Source organism: Tachypleus tridentatus, unplaced genomic scaffold (genome assembly GCF_004210375.1).
Source record: "Tachypleus tridentatus isolate NWPU-2018 unplaced genomic scaffold, ASM421037v1 Hic_cluster_1, whole genome shotgun sequence".
Taxonomy (NCBI): Eukaryota; Metazoa; Arthropoda; class Merostomata; order Xiphosura; family Limulidae; genus Tachypleus; species Tachypleus tridentatus.
In genome coordinates, this window is record NW_027467777.1 from 29334195 (window position 1) to 29353839 (window position 19645).

At 33.1% G+C, this 19645-nt stretch overlaps 1 protein-coding gene across 1 annotated transcript in view; it reads left to right on the forward strand.

Moving 5' to 3' along the window:
• Positions 1–470: 470 nt before the first annotated feature.
• The window catches only part of LOC143241740 (CD63 antigen-like), a 61951-nt gene continuing 42776 nt past the window's right edge, over positions 471–19645 (forward strand). Inside the window, exon 1 of the mRNA XM_076484966.1 lies at positions 471–636. Within this exon, the coding sequence (XP_076341081.1) occupies positions 471–636 (166 nt within the window). The remainder of the gene's footprint in view (positions 637–19645) is intronic.

Here is a 19645-nt window from a genome sequence, read left to right on the forward strand (position 1 = left end):
ACCATCGTCAATGATACTTTCCAACGTCAGGGATAAACCCATGGTAAAAAACATGTTTAACATGATGTCGTCACTCACAGTCGTGAATACCAACGTGGCCCGGTATCCAGAAGAACTGCATAGAAGTAGATGATAAAGAGAAATGGGTTTTGAATATCGGTGAGAATAAGGTGACAACTAACGTGAAGCGATTCCAGGGTTAACAGTGTAAATAGTACAGTTCGTGTGCTGCTATAGCTTCTACATATCAATATGATGTACAGTTCAGCAGTGAACATAGAAACTATAGAGAGGATCCTATGTGCAACCACTGAACCACAACAAACCATGGGAGAGTCACCTAATTCCTAACTATTCGTATAAATGGAAATGAAAGGATGGTGTAAAAGATGTTCAGCAAACAGAACACTATAATTCCAATTGTGAACATTCGTTTCTTTAGATAACTCAAAGAAAGGTCACACTTGGGGATGGTAATAAGCCACGGTGAGAGGACTGACCTGTGGAGAAAACAACGCCATTCAAGAACAGACCAAATTCAGCCAATTGCACCTGGATATGAAGACCAAAAGGAACAATGGCAGGCTGTCTATTTTGAAAAATCCTGGCCCACTGAGGAAGGAAAAACAACCATAGGTGGGATGCTGTGGTAAGGACCGACGTTTTGAAGCATACAGTGAAGACAATTGTAAATGATGAAGATGTAGAGATTGGGGCATTATAATGTGACAGTCGGTCTCACTATTCGTTTGTAAAAGAGTAGCCCAAGAGTTGGCCATGGATGGTGATGACTAGCTGCCTCCCCTCTAGTTTTACCCTGCCAAATGAGGGATGGATAGCACAGATCAGATAAGCCTCGTGTAGCTTTGAGCAAAATTCAAAAATAAAACAAACAAAGAAACTGGAAACATCTGAGAGGGTTGGGAATGTATGGTTGTACCTTATAGTTCAGATAAACTGCTTTGACTGTGACAGGAGGACGTGATGATATAAACTTGAAAATCAGAAAACTAGTTGACATCTTAATTCTGTTATTGTGAGTGTAGATTTGGCGCATCGTAGAAATGCTTTGGCTGGAAAGACCAGCGAGAATCTCATACTTGGTAATATACTTTAAGCCCATCTCAACAATAAGTCCTCTTGAGGAATTTAGGATAGCATGTGTAGTAATCTCGATGGATATATTCTCAATGCTCTTCCAGCTCAGGAGGAGTTTGGTGAAGATGTTTCCACCAAGATGTCTCCAGAGCACAGCTTTCTTAGTGATTTATGAGAACCAGCAAGCTTCTCTAATCCCTTTCGAATGAAAAAAAGGGACACATGCCCAAAATATTTCTCAGACAATGAATGCAGAATGAGAAATCAAGGTGTTGAGTCTGACTTTGATGATGACCGTAACATTTTCTGACAATCTGTTTATTTTACTGTTGTTCCATTTTTATTTTTTGTTTATGAATGAGGGTATCCATAATAAAATATGAAAATTTCAGTGACAATTGTCCCCACCCACCACGGAGCAGTACGAGGAGATGCACTACAATGCCAAGCAAGAACATTGCAGCAATGTCAGAGTTTTGTGAGTACTATACCCAAACACTGGCATCAGATACAATATCCACAACACCTGTTGAGAACATCCAACTGTAGTACTTCGTTTATCCTAGCACACGTGAACCAGCCGATTGACCCAAGGCCTCCCGTTTATAGGAATTCTAGACCAAAGTGATGTGTTAGTGTTGAACCTCTCAACCACGAGGGTCCTTTCCTCCCTTTCACTGCTCGCCACGCACGGCAAACACGTGGGGGGATGTTTAGATCCTAAAGGAGGTGAACTAAAATTACAGAACCTTCTCACCACGTACAGAAATCCACCTCGAGGTGTTAACTTTGTTATCTTGCTTGTTTGGTTATTTGATGACTTTTGTAATTATTTAGTTAAGTGGGAAAAGTGTATACTAAAGATGCGATCCACAGTAATCTGGGGCTGTAAACTGAAGCCCTAAGTAGGCTTAATTCACGTCAAAGGGTAACATTAGAACTGAGTTGTAACTAGGTTTAAGTCACGTCAAGAAAAAGGAAAAGCAAACATGTTTGTTTTTATTGAGAGTTAAGTAGGCTTAACTCACGGAAGAATAATTAGAAGCAAAGATGTTTATGCTTAAACTAGTGCTAATTAGACGTAATTCACGGCGGAGTAATAAAAAGCAAAGATATTTACGTTAGAATTGAGTGTCAACTCTGCTTAATGGGTGTGTTTTTCTCACAGCAAAGCCACGTGGGGCTAGGCTTAATTCACGGCGTAGTAAGAAAAAGTAGCTACGTTTATAAATAAGATAAAAATGGCTCTAGCAGGAAGGTTAATAAAACTAAACAGAAAACAACGTTAAGAATTTGATTTACAATAACAGGAATTACCCTGTATTTACTTTTACGTCTATTTTACCTTCTCCACAGAAGTCAATTAAATTGGTATTTTCTTTTGACCGATTGTGTGCAAAGTTCAGAGATTATGTTGACGTTAAAAACTGAAAGAGAAAGTTTTTACAATTTTGTGAAATGTCTCTTAAATGAAATGAATGGTTACTAAATGAGTGTAGACGAAAGTCTGGGATATTTAATATATGGTTACTTTCTAAGTCAGTGTAGACGAAAGTCTGGGAGTATGAATAAATGGTTACTTTCTACGTCAGTGTAGACGAAAGTCTGGGAGTATGAATAAATGGTTACTTTCTAAGTCACTGTAGAAGAAAGTCTGGGATAATTAATATATGGTTACTTTCTAAGTCAGTGTAGACGAAAGTCTGGGATATTTAATATATGGTTACTTTCTAAGTCAGTATAGAAGAAAGTCTGGGATATTTAATATATGGTTACTTTCTAAGTCAGTGTAGACGAAAGTCTGGGAGTATGAATAAATGGTTACTTTCTAAGTCAGTATAGAAGAAAGTCTGGGATATTTAATATATGGTTACTTTCTAAGTCAGTGTAGACGAAAGTCTGGGAGTATGAATAAATGGTTACTTTCTAAGTCAGTATAGAAGAAAGTCTGGGATATTTAATATATGGTTACTTTCTAAGTCAGTGTAGACGAAAGTCTGGGAGTATGAATAAATGGTTACTTTCTAAGTCAGTATAGAAGAAAGTCTGGGATATTTAATATATGGTTACTTTCTAAGTCAGTGTAGACGAAAGTCTGGGAGTATGAATAAATGGTTACTTTCTAAGTCAGTATAGAAGAAAGTCTGGGATATTTAATATATGGTTACTTTCTAAGTCAGTGTAGACGAAAGTCTGGGAGTATGAATAAATGGTTACTTTCTAAGTCAGTATAGAAGAAAGTCTGGGATATTTAATATATGGTTACTTTCTAAGTCAGTGTAGACGAAAGTCTGGGAGTATGAATAAATGGTTACTTTCTAAGTCAGTATAGAAGAAAGTCTGGGATATTTAATATATGGTTACTTTCTAAGTCAGTATAGAAGAAAGTCTGGGATATTTAATAAATGGTTACTTTCTACGTCAGTGTAGACGAAAGTCTGGGATATTTAATATATGGTTACTTTCTAAGTCAGTGTAGACGAAAGTCTGGGAGTATGAATAAATGGTTACTTTCTAAGTCAGTATAGAAGAAAGTCTGGGATATTTAATATATGGTTACTTTCTACGTCAGTGTAGACGAAAGTCTGGGAGTATGAATAAATGGTTACTTTCTAAGTCAGTATAGAAGAAAGTCTGGGATATTTAATATATGGTTACTTTCTAAGTCAGTGTAGACGAAAGTCTGGGATATTTAATATATGGTTACTTTCTACGTCAGTGTAGACGAAAGTCTGGGAGTATGAATAAATGGTTACTTTCTAAGTCAGTATAGAAGAAAGTCTGGGATATTTAATATATGGTTACTTTCTACGTCAGTGTAGACGAAAGTCTGGGAGTATGAATAAATGGTTACTTTCTAAGTCAGAATAGAAGAAAGTCTGGGATATTTAATATATGGTTACTTTCTACGTCAGTGTAGACGAAAGTCTGGGAGTATTAATAAATGGTTACTTTCTAAGTCAGTATAGAAGAAAGTCTGGGATATTTAATATATGGTTACTTTCTAAGTCAGTGTAGACGAAAGTCTGGGAGTATGAATAAATGGTTACTTTCTAAGTCAGTATAGAAGAAAGTCTGGGATATTTAATATATGGTTACTTTCTAAGTCAGTGTAGACGAAAGTCTGGGATATTTAATATATGGTTACTTTCTACGTCAGTGTAGACGAAAGTCTGGGAGTATGAATAAATGGTTACTTTCTAAGTCAGAATAGAAGAAAGTCTGGGATATTTAATATATGGTTACTTTCTACGTCAGTGTAGACGAAAGTCTGGGAGTATGAATAAATGGTTACTTTCTAAGTCAGTATAGAAGAAAGTCTGGGATATTTAATATATGGTTACTTTCTACGTCAGTGTAGACGAAAGTCTGGGAGTATTAATAAATGGTTACTTTCTAAGTCAGTATAGAAGAAAGTCTGGGATATTTAATATATGGTTACTTTCTACGTCAGTGTAGACGAAAGTCTGGGAGTATGAATAAATGGTTACTTTCTAAGTTAGTGTAGACGAAAGTCTGGGATAATTAATATATGGTTACTTTCTACGTCAGTGTAGACGAAAGTCTGGGAGTATGAATAAATGGTTACTTTCTAAGTTAGTGTAGACGAAAGTCTGGGATAATTAATAAATGGTTACTTTCTGAGTCAGTATAGAGGAAAGTCTGGGAGTATGAATATATGGTTACTTTCTACGTCAGTGTAGACGAAAGTCTGGGATATTTAATATATGGTTACTTTCTACGTCAGTGTAGACGAAAGTCTGGGATTATGAATAAATGGTTACTTTCTAAGTCAGTATAGAGGAAAGTCTGGGATAATAAAGAGTTTATAAAACTAGCCCAATTTACTTTTTATGGTGCTTAAAGTATTTTAAACTTTTGCAGAAAATTCTAGATTCTAGGGCCTGCTCATCATCTGACGTGAAATTTGTTCCGGCTAAAAAAACACAAATTTTAAAAAAACTACATCAAGAAAACACAGACTACAACAATAACTTTAATTTTTCCATTGCCCTTCAATTATTTTTAATGTTCTTTGTTTGGGGTCCTTCTAATGGAACAGCGATCAGTCCAAGGATCTACACGGCTAAACTCGATTCTCCGCGGTGGACACAGTTGGCAGCCCGATATATCTTTTATGTGAAACAAATGAAACCCTGTTCTTGAGTTAGGTCTAAAAAGTACAGAATGGAGTTATTCAATGGGTTATCGGTCTCTGCCCACACCACGGGTATCGAAACTCTATTTTGAGCGTTATAAACATTGAGAATTACAACTGAACCACTGGAGGTGATAGGACAAAATTAATTCTATTGAGAACTGTAATTACTAAACATTTAGCCTGTTCATTCAATGTATTCCTTGTATGTCATTTGGAAACAAAACAGTTAATCGCGTGCTATCTCTGAAGTAATGTAACAAAACAGTACAATCTACAATTTTCTGGCTTTCCAGCAGGTGTCGTCTGCGCTCGGTTAGAAATTTTAGTTTAAATTACCAAATATTTTGCTTCTCTTTTATTATGGCAAGAAGCCAAGAGAAGACAACAGTTCTTTAGTACCTTTAAAATTGTCAGCACCGTCATATCGAGCAGAATGTTCCAGCTAGGTGTATTCATCTCATTACATTGTGTCAATAATATCCTTAGTTCATACATCACCACAAGCAGCTCAATGGACAGGCTCCTATAAAATCTGTCTTTCACAGAACTGTTAGCCCGAGCTGATCGCCGTGAAGTGGTTCCATCACGAACGTTACATGGAACCTGTCAGTAATATATGTCGTAAGTTACAAACGTCCTGTCACATCACACATGATTAATTTACAAGCCAAACAGTTACCGAAACTTGTAACTATACAAACTGACATTTTAGCTGTGAACGGTTTCTAGAGAAGGGTGGTTTTCAACCTGTAAATATAAGTTGTTTTTATGATTCAGGCTGTGTTAGTGGATTCTGTACTCTGTATATAGGTTTCTAGATTCTGTCATTTGATTTTTATACTCTATATATAGTTTGTGGATATCTGTCAATGGATGTTTCTAATCTGTAGTCCTGTTTTGTGAACATTTGTTACTGGATTTCTATAGTATTCTTTTTGTAGATTAGTCCTTGACGTCAGTTGTAAACACATTAGTAAGTTATTTATAAAATCAAGGTCCTTTAATATCTATAGTCCTCCTAAACAACCCTGTTAAAAACTTAATGTAATATATATAGCCCTCCTAAACCACCCTGTTAAAAAGTTACTGTAATATCTATAGCCCTCCTAAACCACCCTGTTAAAAAGTTACTGTAATATCTATAGCCCTTTGAAACCACCTTGTTAAAAAGTTACTGTAATATCTATAGCCCTCCTAAACCACCTTGTTAAAAAGTTACTGTAATATCTATAGCCCTTCTAAACCACCTTGTTAAAAAGTTACTGTAACATCTATAGCCCTTCCAAACCACCCTGTTAAAACGTTACTGTAATATCCATAGCCCTCCTAAACCACCCTGTTAAAAAGTTACTGTAATATCTATAGCCCTTCTAAACCACCTTGTTAAAAAGTTACTGTAACATCTATAGCCCTTCCAAACCACCCTGTTAAAACGTTACTGTAATATCTATAGCCCTCCTAAACCACCTTGTTAAAAAGTTACTGTAATATCTATAGCCCTCCTAAACCACCTTGTTAAAAAGTTACTGTAATATCTATAGCCCTTCTAAACCATCTTGTTAAAAAGTTACTGTAATATCTATAGCCCTCCTAAACCACCCTGTTAAAAAAGTTACTGTAAAACTATATAGCCCTCCTAAACCATCTTGTTAAAAAGTTACTGTAATATCTATAGCCCTCCTAAACCACCTTGTTAAAAAGTTACTGTAATATCTATAGCCCTTCTAAACCATCTTGTTAAAAAGTGACTGTAATATCTATAGCCCTTCTAAACCATCTTGTTAAAAAGTTACTGTAATATCTATAGCCCTCCTAAACCACCCTGTTAAAAAGTTACTGTAATATCTATAGCCCTCCTAAACCACCTTGTTAAAAAGTTACTGTAATATCTATAGCCCTCCTAAGTCACCTTGTTAAAAAGTTACTGTAATATCTATAGCCCTCTTAAACCACCTTGTTAAAAAGTTACTGTAATATCTATAGCCCTTTGAAACCACCTTGTTAAAAAGTTACTGTAATATCTATAGCCCTCCTAAACCACCTTGTTAAAAAGTTACTGTAATATCTATAGCCCTCCTAAACCACCTTGTTAAAAAGTTACTGTAATATCTATAGCCCTTCTAAACCACCTTGTTAAAAAGTTACTGTAATATCTATAGCCCTTCCAAACCACCCTGTTAAAACGTTACTGTAATATCTATAGCCCTTCTAAGCCACCTTCTTAAAAAGTTACTGTAATATCTATAGCACTCCTAAACCACCTTGTTAAAAAGTTACTGTAATATCTATAGCCCTCTTAAACCACCTTGTTAAAAAGTTACTGTAATATCTATATCCCTCCTAAACCACCCTGTTAAAAAATTACTGTAATATCTATATCCCTCCTAAACCAACTTGTTAAAAAGTTGCTGTAATATCTATAGCCCTTCTAAACCACCTTGTTAAAAAGTTACTGTAATATCTATAGCCCTTCCAAACCACCCTGTTAAAACGTTACTGTAATATCTATAGCCCTCCTAAACCACCCTGTTAAAAAGTTACTGTAATATCTATAGCCCTCCTAAACCACCTTGTTAAAAAGTTACTGTAATATCTATAGCCCTTCTAAACCACCTTGTTAAAAAGTTACTGTAATATCTATAGCCCTTCCAAACCACCCTGTTAAAACGTTACTGTAATATCTATAGCCCTCCTAAACCACCCTGTTAAAAAGTTACTATATCCCTCCTAAACCACCTTGTTAAAAAGTTACTGTAATATCTATAGCCCTCCTAAGCCACCTTGTTAAAAAGTTACTGTAATATCTATAGCACTCCTAAACCACCTTGTTAAAAAGTTACTGTAATATCTATAGCCGTTCTAAACCACCTTGTTAAAAAGTTACTGTAATATCTATAGCCGTTCTAAACCACCCTGTTAAAAAGTTACTGTAATATCTATAGCCCTCCTAAACCACCCTGTTAAAAAGTTACTGTAATATCTATAGCCTTCCTAAACCACCCTGTTAAAAAGTTACTGTAATATCTATAGCCCTCCTAAACCACCTTGTTAAAAAGTTACTGTAATATCTATAGCCCTCCTAAACCACCTTGTTAAAAAGTTACTGTAATATCTATAGCCCTCCTAAACCACCCTGTTAAAAAGTTACTGTAATATCTATAGCCCTTTGAAACCACCTTGTTAAAAAGTTACTGTAATATCTATAGCCCTTTGAAACCACCTTGTTAAAAAGTTACTGTAATATCTATAGCCCTTCTAAACCACCTTGTTAAAAAGTTACTGTAATATCTATAGCCCTCCTAAACCACCTTGTTAAAAAGTTACTGTAATATCTATAGCCCTTCTAAACCACCTTGTTAAAAAGTTACTGTAATATCTATAGCCCTTCCAAACCACCCTGTTAAAACGTTACTGTAATATCTATAGCCCTCCTAAACCACCCTGTTAAAAAGTTACTATATCCCTCCTAAACCACCTTGTTAAAAAGTTACTGTAATATCTATAGCCCTCCTAAACCACCTTGTTAAAAAGTTACTGTAATATCTATAGCCGTTCTAAACCACCTTGTTAAAAAAACCACCTTGTTACTGTAATATCTATAGCCGTTCTAAACCACCCTGTTAAAAAGTTACTGTAATATCTATAGCCCTCCTAAACCACCCTGTTAAAAAGTTACTGTAATATCTATAGCCTTCCTAAACCACCCTGTTAAAAAGTTACTGTAATATCTATAGCCCTCCTAAACCACCTTGTTAAAAAGTTACTGTAATGTCTATAGCCCTCCTAAGCCACCTTGTTAAAAAGTTACTGTAATATCTATAGCCCTCCTAAACCACCCTGTTAAAAAGTTACTGTAATATCTATAGCCCTTTGAAACCACCTTGTTAAAAAGTTACTGTAATATCTATAGCCCTTTGAAACCACCTTGTTAAAAAGTTACTGTAATATCTATATCCCTCCTAAACCACCCTGTTAAAAAATTACTGTAATATCTATATCCCTCCTAAACCAACTTGTTAAAAAGTTACTGTAATATCTATAGCCGTTCTAAATCAACTTGTTAAAAAGTTACTGTAATATCTATAGTCCTCCTAAACCACCTTGTTAAAAAGTTACTGTAATATCTATAGCCCTTCTAAACCACCCTGTTAAAAAGTTACTGTAATATCTATAGCCCTCCTAAACCACCTTGTTAAAAAGTTACTGTAATATCTATAGCCCTCCTAAACCACCTTGTTAAAAAGTTACTGTAATATCTATAGCCCTTCTAAACCACCCTGTGAAAAAGTTACTGTAATATCTATAGCCCTTCGAAACCACCTTGTTAAAAAGTTACTGTAATATCTATAGCCCTCCTAAACCACCTTGTTAAAAATTTACTGTAATATCTATAGCCGTTCTAAACCAACTTGTTAAAAAGTTACTGGAATATCTATAGTCCTCCTAAACCACCTTGTTAAAAAGTTACTGTAATATCTATAGCCCTCCTAAACCACCTTGTTAAAAGTTACTGTAATATCTATAGTCCTCCTAAACCACCTTGTTAAAAGTTAATATAATATCTATAGCCCTCCTAAACCACCTTGTTAAAAAACCACCTTGTTACTGTAATATCTATAGCCCTTTGAAACCACCTTGTTAAAAAGTTACTGTAATATCTATAGATCTTCCAAACCACCCTGTTAAAACGTTACTGTAATATCTATAGCCGTTCTAAACCACCCTGTTAAAAAGTTACTGTAATATCTATAGCCCTCCTAAACCACCTTGTTAAAAAGTTACTGTAATATCTATAGCCCTCCTAAACCACCTTGTTAAAAAGTTAATATAATATCTATAGCCCTCCTAAACCACCTTGTTAAAAGTTACTGTAATATCTATAGCCCTTTGAAACCACCTTGTTAAAAAGTTACTGTAATATCTATAGCCCTCCTAAACCACCTTGTTAAAAAGTTACTGTAATATCTATAGTCCTCCTAAACCACCTTGTTAAAAAGTTAATATAATATCTATAGCCCTCCTAAACCACCTTGTTAAAAAGTTACTGTAATATCTATAGCCCTTTGAAACCACCTTGTTAAAAAGTTACTGTAATATCTATAGATCTTCCAAACCACCCTGTTAAAACGTTACTGTAATATCTATAGCCGTTCTAAACCACCCTGTTAAAAGTTACTGTAATATCTATAGCCCTCCTAAACCACCTTGTTAAAAAGTTACTGTAATATCTATAGTCCTCCTAAACCACCTAGTTAAAAAGTTAATATAATATCTATAGCCCTCCTAAACCACCTTGTTAAAAAGTTACTGTAATATCTATAGCCCTTTGAAACCACTTTGTTAAAAAGTTACTGTAATATCTATAGCCCTTCCAAACCACCCTGTTAAAACGTTACTGTAATATCTGTAGCCGTTTTAAACCATCCTGTTAAAAAGTTACTGTAATATCTATAGCCCTCCTAAACCACCTTGTTAAAAAGTTACTGTAATATCTATATCCCTCCTAAACCACCTTGTTAAAAGTTACTGTAATATCTATAGCCCTTCTAAACCACCCTGTTGCTACTTTATTTTTTATACATGATATACAAACCATGTCTAGAACTTTCGATCTTCAGGAAAAAGCCAATCACCGTTATGTAGATTGTTCTTTCTTAAAGAAGTGAAGACACACGTGCGGAGGAAATCAATTCACGTGATGCGACACGTGATGGTATGGGTATTAACATTTATTACTAATGAACCAAAGAACGGTGTTAATATTCACACTGTATCTCAGGACGGCTGGTATGGGTATTAACACTTTTACTAATGAAGCAAAGAACAGTGTTAATACCCACACTGTATATCAGGACGGTTGGTATGGGTATTAACACTTTTACTAATGAAGCAAAGAACAGTGTTAATACCCACACTGTATCTCAGGGCGGGTGGTATGGGTATTAACACTTTTACTAATGAAGCAAAGAACAGTGTTAATACCCACACTGTATCTCAGGACTGCTGGTATGGGTATTAACACTAGTTTTAATGTAGCAAAGAACAGTGTTAATATTCACACTATATCTCAGGACGGCTGGTATGGGTATATCTCAGGACGGCTGGTATGGGTATTAACACTTTTACTAATGAAGCAAAGAACAGTGTTAATACCCACACTGTATCTCAGGGCGGTGGTATGGGTATTAACACTTTTACTAATGAAGCAAGAACAGTGTTAATACCCACACTGTATCTCAGGACTGCTGGTAAATGTAAAAAAGAACAGTGTTAATATTCACACTATATCTCAGGACGGCTGGTATGGGTATATCTCAGGACGGCTGGTATGGGTATTAACACTTTTACTAATGAAGCAGAGAACAGTGTTAATACCCACACTGTATATCAGGACGGTTGGTATGGGTATTAACACTTTTACTAATAAAGCAAACAACAGTGTTAATACCCACACTGTATCTCAGGACTGCTGGTATGGGTATTAACACTAGTTTTAATGAAGCAAAGAACAGTGTTAATACCCACACTGTATCTCAGGACGGCTGGTATGGGTATATCTCAGGACGGTTGGTATGGGTATTAACACTTTTACTAATGAAGCAAAGAACATTGTTAATACCCATACCATCAGCCCTGAGATAAATTTGTCATTCAAGTGAATTTCTCGTCATCACGATGCGACATTACTGAGCGTGACTGGTTTTCTGAAATACTACATTAGAACCGTGAAATCCTAGGTTCCTTCAGTTCTTGTAACTCCGTCTAGAGTGTCGGTTGGATCAGTGAAATATTGATCAGGTGCTAAACGGTAAAACCATGTTTAAAGCTTCCCGCGTTGACAACGTCTATTAATGTACAAGCCATAATAATCCAATGGTACTGAACACGGACACGGTTATCTCATCAGTATGAGTGCTACACAGTGTTTGTTTTATCTCTACATAAGTAAACGCATTCAGCACTTTGAGACTACGTATGTGTTAGAGGAGTGATAGTCAAATCCCTCTTGTCGTTGAGACAAGACTGGTCCATATGATGACGGTGGGTACTTTTGTTTAGGGACGCATATACCTTTTGTGTAGTTTAGCTCTTGTCTTTATAAACCAAACATTTAACTGTTATATTGCTATACCATATAGTATATGGTGCTGTATGTAAATACGAACATTAAAACATGTGAAATACAGTGCTATATGTAAATACAATTTCTTACGTTATTACATGTAATATTTAATGTATGAGGACATAAAAGTGATGGACTATGTATTATATAAAGCACTTTAACTGGGCTTGTATTTGGTTGGATCGAGTGTCATAAGTGGTACTTTTCTCGAACAAATGGGACGGTGCTCTGACAGCCCTTGAGGTTAATCGTGAGAAATTCACTGTCACCAAGCAGTATGTGGTTCTCCAATCATGTGATATGATTCAGGCTTGTATCGTAATTCAGGTAATTAAATGCTCACATTTATGTCGTTTTGTTCAGTCTAAATAATATTATATGTGGTCGTAGACTTTCAGTTGTTTCCAACTAGTTATCTAGTTATTCAACTTCAGTTACATTGTTGATTTATTGTACTGGTTATGGTAACTATAACTTCCAGGTGTAATTAACAATAACGCACCACCTTGTATCCCTACCTTTCAAATTGCTTACCTTATATAATTGTAAAAAACACAAACATGTCCATAAAAACTGTAAAACACAAAACCGAAAAATTTTTAGCTTGTTTCTCATGGACTCAATGGTCTTCTGTACCAATTTGGGTGGAAATTCATCCGTAACCTGCGAACTAGATACAGACAATAGTACTGGTATGTTTCTGTTGGTATATAGTTCATAACATGTCAGACCTAGTACTATATTGAACATTTGTTTTCACAGGTAAACTACGTTAGGTTTTGTTAATATTACAATAATACCAACCAGAGGTAACAATAATATAACCAGTGAACAATAATAATCACAGGAAAACAAGACATGAGTTATATTGTTCATATTACAATAATACCAACTAGAGGTAACAATAACATAACCAGTGAACAATGATAGTGACAGGAAAAACAAGACATTAGTTATATTGTTCATTTTACAATAATACCAACTAGAGGTAACAATAACATAACCAGTGAACAATGATAGTCACAGGAAAAAAAGACATTAGTTATATTGTTCATATTACAATAATACGAACTAGAAATAACAATAACATAACCAGTGAACAATGATAGTCGCAAGAAAAACAAGACATTAGTTATATTGTTCATATTACAATAATACCAACTAGAGGTAACAATAACATAACCAGTGAACAATGATAGTCACAGGAAAAACAAGACATTAGTTATATTGTTCATATTACAATAATACCAACTAGAGGTAACAATAACATAACCAGTGAAAAATGATAGTTACAGGAAAAACAAGACATTAGTTATATTGTTCATATTACAATAATACCAACTAGAGGTAACAATAACATAACCAGTGAACAATGATAGTCGTAGGAAAAACAAGACATTAGTTATATTGTTCATATTACAATAATACCAACTAGAGGTAACAATAACATAACCAGTGAACAATGATAGTCACAGGAAAAACAAGACATTAGTTATATTGTTCATATTACAATAATACCAACTAGAGGTAACAATAACATAACCAGTGAACAATGATAGTCACAGGAAAAACAAGACATTAGTTATATTGTTCATATTACAATAATACCAACTAGAGGTAACAATAACATAACCATTGAACAATGAGAGTCGCAGGAAAAACAAGACATTAGTTATATTGTTCATATTACAATAATACCAACTAGAGGTAACAATAACATAACCAGTGAACAATGATAGTCGCAGGAAAAATAAGACATTAGTTATATTGTTCATATTACAATAATACCAACTAGAGGTAACAATAACATAACCAGTGAACAATGATAGTCACAGGAAAAACAAGACATTAGTTATATTGTTCATATTACAATAATACCAACTAGAGGTAACAATAACATAACCAGTGAACAATGATAGTCACAGGAAAAACAAGACATTAGTTATATTGTTCATATTACAATAATACGAACTAGAGGTAACAATAACATAACCAGTGAACAATGATAGTCGTAGGAAAAATAAGACATTAGTTATATTGTTCATATTACAATAATACCAACTAGAGGTAACAATAACATAACCAGTGAACAATGATAGTCGCAGGAAAAAACAAGACATTAGTTATATTGTTCATATTACAATAATACCAACTAGAGGTAACAATAACATAACCAGTGAACAATGATAGTCACAGGAAAAACAAGACATTAGTTATATTGTTCATATTACAATAATACCAACTAGAGGTAACAATAACATAACCAGTGAACAATGATAGTCACAGGAAAAAAAAGACATTAGTTATATTGTTCATATTACAATAATACCAACTAGAGGTAACAATAACATAACCAGTGAACAATGATAGTCACAGGAAAAACAAGACATTAGTTATATTGTTCATATTACAATAATACCAACTAGAGGTAACAATAACATAACCAGTGAACAAATGATAGTCACAGGAAAAACAAGACATTAGTTATATTGTTCATATTACAATAATACCAACTAGAGGTAACAATAACATAACGAGTTAAAAATGATAGTCACAGGAAAAACAAGACATTAGTTATATTGTTCATATTACAATAATACCAACTAGAGGTAACAATAACATAACCAGTGAACAATGATAGTCGTAGGAAAAACAAGACATTAGTTATATTGTTCATATTACAATAATACCAACTAGAGGTAACAATAACATAACCAGTGAACAATGATAGTCGCAGGAAAAACAAGACATTAGTTATATTGTTCATATTACAATAATACCAACTAGAGGTAACAATAACATAACCAGTGAACAATGATAGTTACAGGAAAAACAAGACATTAGTTATATTGTTCATATTACAATAATACCAACTAGAGGTAACAATAACATAACCAGTGAACAATGATAGTCACAGGAAAAACAAGACATTAGTTATATTGTTCATATTACAATAATACCAACTAGAGGTAACAATAATATAACCAGTGAACAATGATAGTCACAGGAAAAACAAGACATTAGTTATATTGTTCATATTACAATAATACCAACTAGAGGTAACAATAACATAACCAGTGAACAGTGATAGTGACAGGTAAAACAAGACATTAGTTGTATTGTTCATATTACAATAATACCAACTAGAGGTAACAATAACATAACCAGTGAACAATGATAGTCGTAGGAAAAACAAGACATTAGTTATATTGTTCATATTACAATAATACCAACTAGAGGTAACAATAACATAACCAGTGAACAATGATAGTCACAGGAAAAACAAGACATTAGTTATATTGTTCATATTACAATAATACCAACTAGAGGTAACAATAACATAACCAGTGAACAATGATAGTTACAGGAAAAACAAGACATTAGTTATATTGTTCATATTACAATAATACCAACTAGAGGTAACAATAACATAACCAGTGAACAATGATAGTCACAGGAAAAACAAGACATTAGTTATATTGTTCATATTACAATAATACGAACTAGAGGTAACAGTAACATAACCAGTGAACAATGATAGTTACAGGAAAACAAGACATTAGTTATTTTGTTCATATTACAATAATACCAACTAGAGGTAACAATAACATAACCAGTGAACAATGATAGTCGTAGGAAAAACAAGACATTAGTTATATTGTTCATATTACAATAATACCAACTAGAGGTAACAATAACATAACCAGTGAACAATGATAGTCACAGGAAAAACAAGACATTAGTTATATTGTTCATATTACAATAATACCAACTAGAGGTAACAATAACATAACCAGTTAAAAATGATAGTCACAGGAAAAACAAGACATTAGTTATATTGTTCATATTACAATAATACCAACTAGAGGTAACAATAACATAACCAGTGAACAATGATAGTCACAGGAAAAACAAGACATTAGTTATATTGTTCATATTACAATAATACCAACTAGAGGTAACAATAACATAACCAGTGAACAATTATAGTTACAGGAAAAACAAGACTTTAGTTATATTGTTCATATTACAATAATACCAACTAGAGGTAACAATAATATAACCAGTGAACAATGATAGTTACAGGAAAAACAAGACATTAGTTATATTGTTCATATTACAATAATACCAACTAGAGGTAACAATAACATAACCAGTTAAAAATGATAGTCACAGGAAAAACAAGACATTATTTATATTGTTCATATTACAATAATACCAACTAGAGGTAACAATAACATAACCAGTGAACAATGATAGTCACAGGAAAAACAAGACATTAGTTATATTGTTCATATTACAATAATACCAACTAGAGGTAACAATAACATAACCAGTGAACAATGATAGTTACAGGAAAAACAAGACATTAGTTATATTGTTCATATTACAATAATACCAACTAGAGGTAACAATAACATAACCAGTGAACAATGATAGTCACTGGAAAAATAATACATTAGTTATATTGTTCATATTACAATACCAACTGGAGGTAACAATAACATAACCAGTGAAAAATGATAGTCACAGGAAAAACAAGACATTAGTTATATTGTTCATATTACAATAATACCAACTAGAGGTAACAATAACATAACCAGTGAACAATGATAGTCACAGGAAAAACAAGACATTAGTTATATTGTTCATATTACAATAATACCAACTAGAGGTAACAATAACATAACCAGTGAACAATGATAGTCACAGGAAAAACAAGACATTAGTTATATTGTTCATATTACAATAATACCAACTAGAGGTAACAATAACATAACCAGTGAACAATGATAGTTAGAGGAAAGACAAGACATTAGTTATATTGTTCATATTACATTAATACCAACTAGAGGTAACAATAACATAACGAGTTAAAAATGATAGTTACAGGAAAAACAAGACATTAGTTATATTGTTCATATTACAATAATACCAACTAGAGGTAACAATAACATAACCAGTGAAAATGATAGTCACAGGAAAAACAAGACATTAGTTATATTGTTCATATTACAATAATACCAACTAGAGGTAACAATAACATAACCAGTGAACAATGATAGTCACAGGAAAAACAAGACATTAGTTATATTGTTCATATTACAATAATACCAACTAGAGGTAACAATAACATAACCAGTGAACAATGATAGTTACAGGAAAAACAAGACATTAGTTATATTGTTCATATTACAATAATACCAACTAGAGGTAACAATAACATAACCAGTGAACAATGATAGTCGTAGGAAAACAAGACATTAGTTATATTGTTCATATTACAATAATACCAACTAGAGGTAACAATAACATAACCAGTGAACAATGATAGTCACAGGAAAAACAAGACATTAGTTATATTGTTCATATTACAATAATACCAACTAGAGGTAACAATAACATAACCAGTGAACAATGATAGTCACAGGAAAAACAAGACATTAGTTATATTGTTCATATTACAATAATACCAACTAGAGGTAACAATAACATAACCAGTGAACAATGATAGTCACAGGAAAAACAAGACATTAGTTATATTGTTCATATTACAATAATACCAACTAGAGGTAACAATAACATAACCAGTGAACAATGATAGTCACAGGAAAAACAAGACATTAGTTATATTGTTCATATTACAATAATACCAACTAGAGGTAACAATAACATAACCAGTGAACAATGATAGTTACAGGAAAAACAAGACATTAGTTATATTGTTCATATTACAATAATACCAACTAGAGGTAACAATAACATAACGAGTTAAAAATGATAGTCACAGGAAAAACAAGACATTAGTTATATTGTTCATATTACAATAATACCAACTAGAGGTAACAATAACATAACCAGTGAACAATGATAGTTACAGGAAAAACAAGACATTAGTTATATTGTTCATATTACAATAATACCAACTAGAGGTAACAATAACATAACCAGTGAACAATGATAGTCGCAGGAAAAACAAGACATTAGTTATATTGTTCATATTACAATAATACCAACTAGAGGTAACAATAACATAACCAGTGAACAATGATAGTCACAGGAAAAACAAGACATTAGTTATATTGTTCATATTACAATAATACCAACTAGAGGTAACAATAACATAACCAGTGAACAATGATAGTCACAGGAAAAACAAGACATTAGTTATATTGTTCATATTACAATAATACCAACTAGAGGTAACAATAACATAACCAGTGAACAATGATAGTCACAGGAAAAACAAGACATTAGTTATATTGTTCATATTACAATAATACCAACTAGAGGTAACAATAACATAACCAGTGAACAATGATAGTCACAGGTAAAACAAGACATTATTTATATAATTCATATTACACTAATACCAACTAGAGGTAACAATAACATAACCAGTGAACAATGATAGTCGTAGGAAAAACAAGACATTAGTTATATTGTTCATATTACAATAATACCAACTAGAGGTAACAATAACATAACCAGTGAACAATGATAGTCACAGGAAAAACAAGACATTAGTTATATTGTTCATATTACAATAATACCAACTAGAGGTAACAATAACATAACCAGTGAACAATGATAGTCGTAGGAAAAACAAGACATTAGTTATATTGTTCATATTACAATAATACCAACTAGAGGTAACAATAACATAACCAGTGAACAATGATAGTCACAGGAAAAACAAGACATTAGTTATATTGTTCATATTACAATAATACCAACTAGAGGTAACAATAACATAACCAGTGAACAATGATAGTTACAGGAAAAACAAGACATTAGTTATATTGTTCATATTACAATAATACCAACTAGAGGTAACAATAACATAACCAGTGAACAATGATAGTCGTAGGAAAAACAAGACATTAGTTATATTGTTCATATTACAATAATACCAACTAGAGGTAACAATAACATAACCAGTGAACAATGATAGTCACAGGAAAAACAAGACATTAGTTATATTGTTCATATTACAATAATACCAACTAGAGGTAACAATAACATAACCAGTTAAAAATGATAGTCACAGGAAAAACAAGACATTAGTTATATTGTTCATATTACAATAATACCAACTAGAGGTAACAATAACATAACCAGTGAACAATGATAGTCACAGGAAAAACAAGACATTAGTTATATTGTTCATATTACAATAATACCAACTAGAGGTAACAATAACATAACCAGTGAACAATGATAGTCACAGGAAAAACAAGACATTAGTTATATTGTTCATA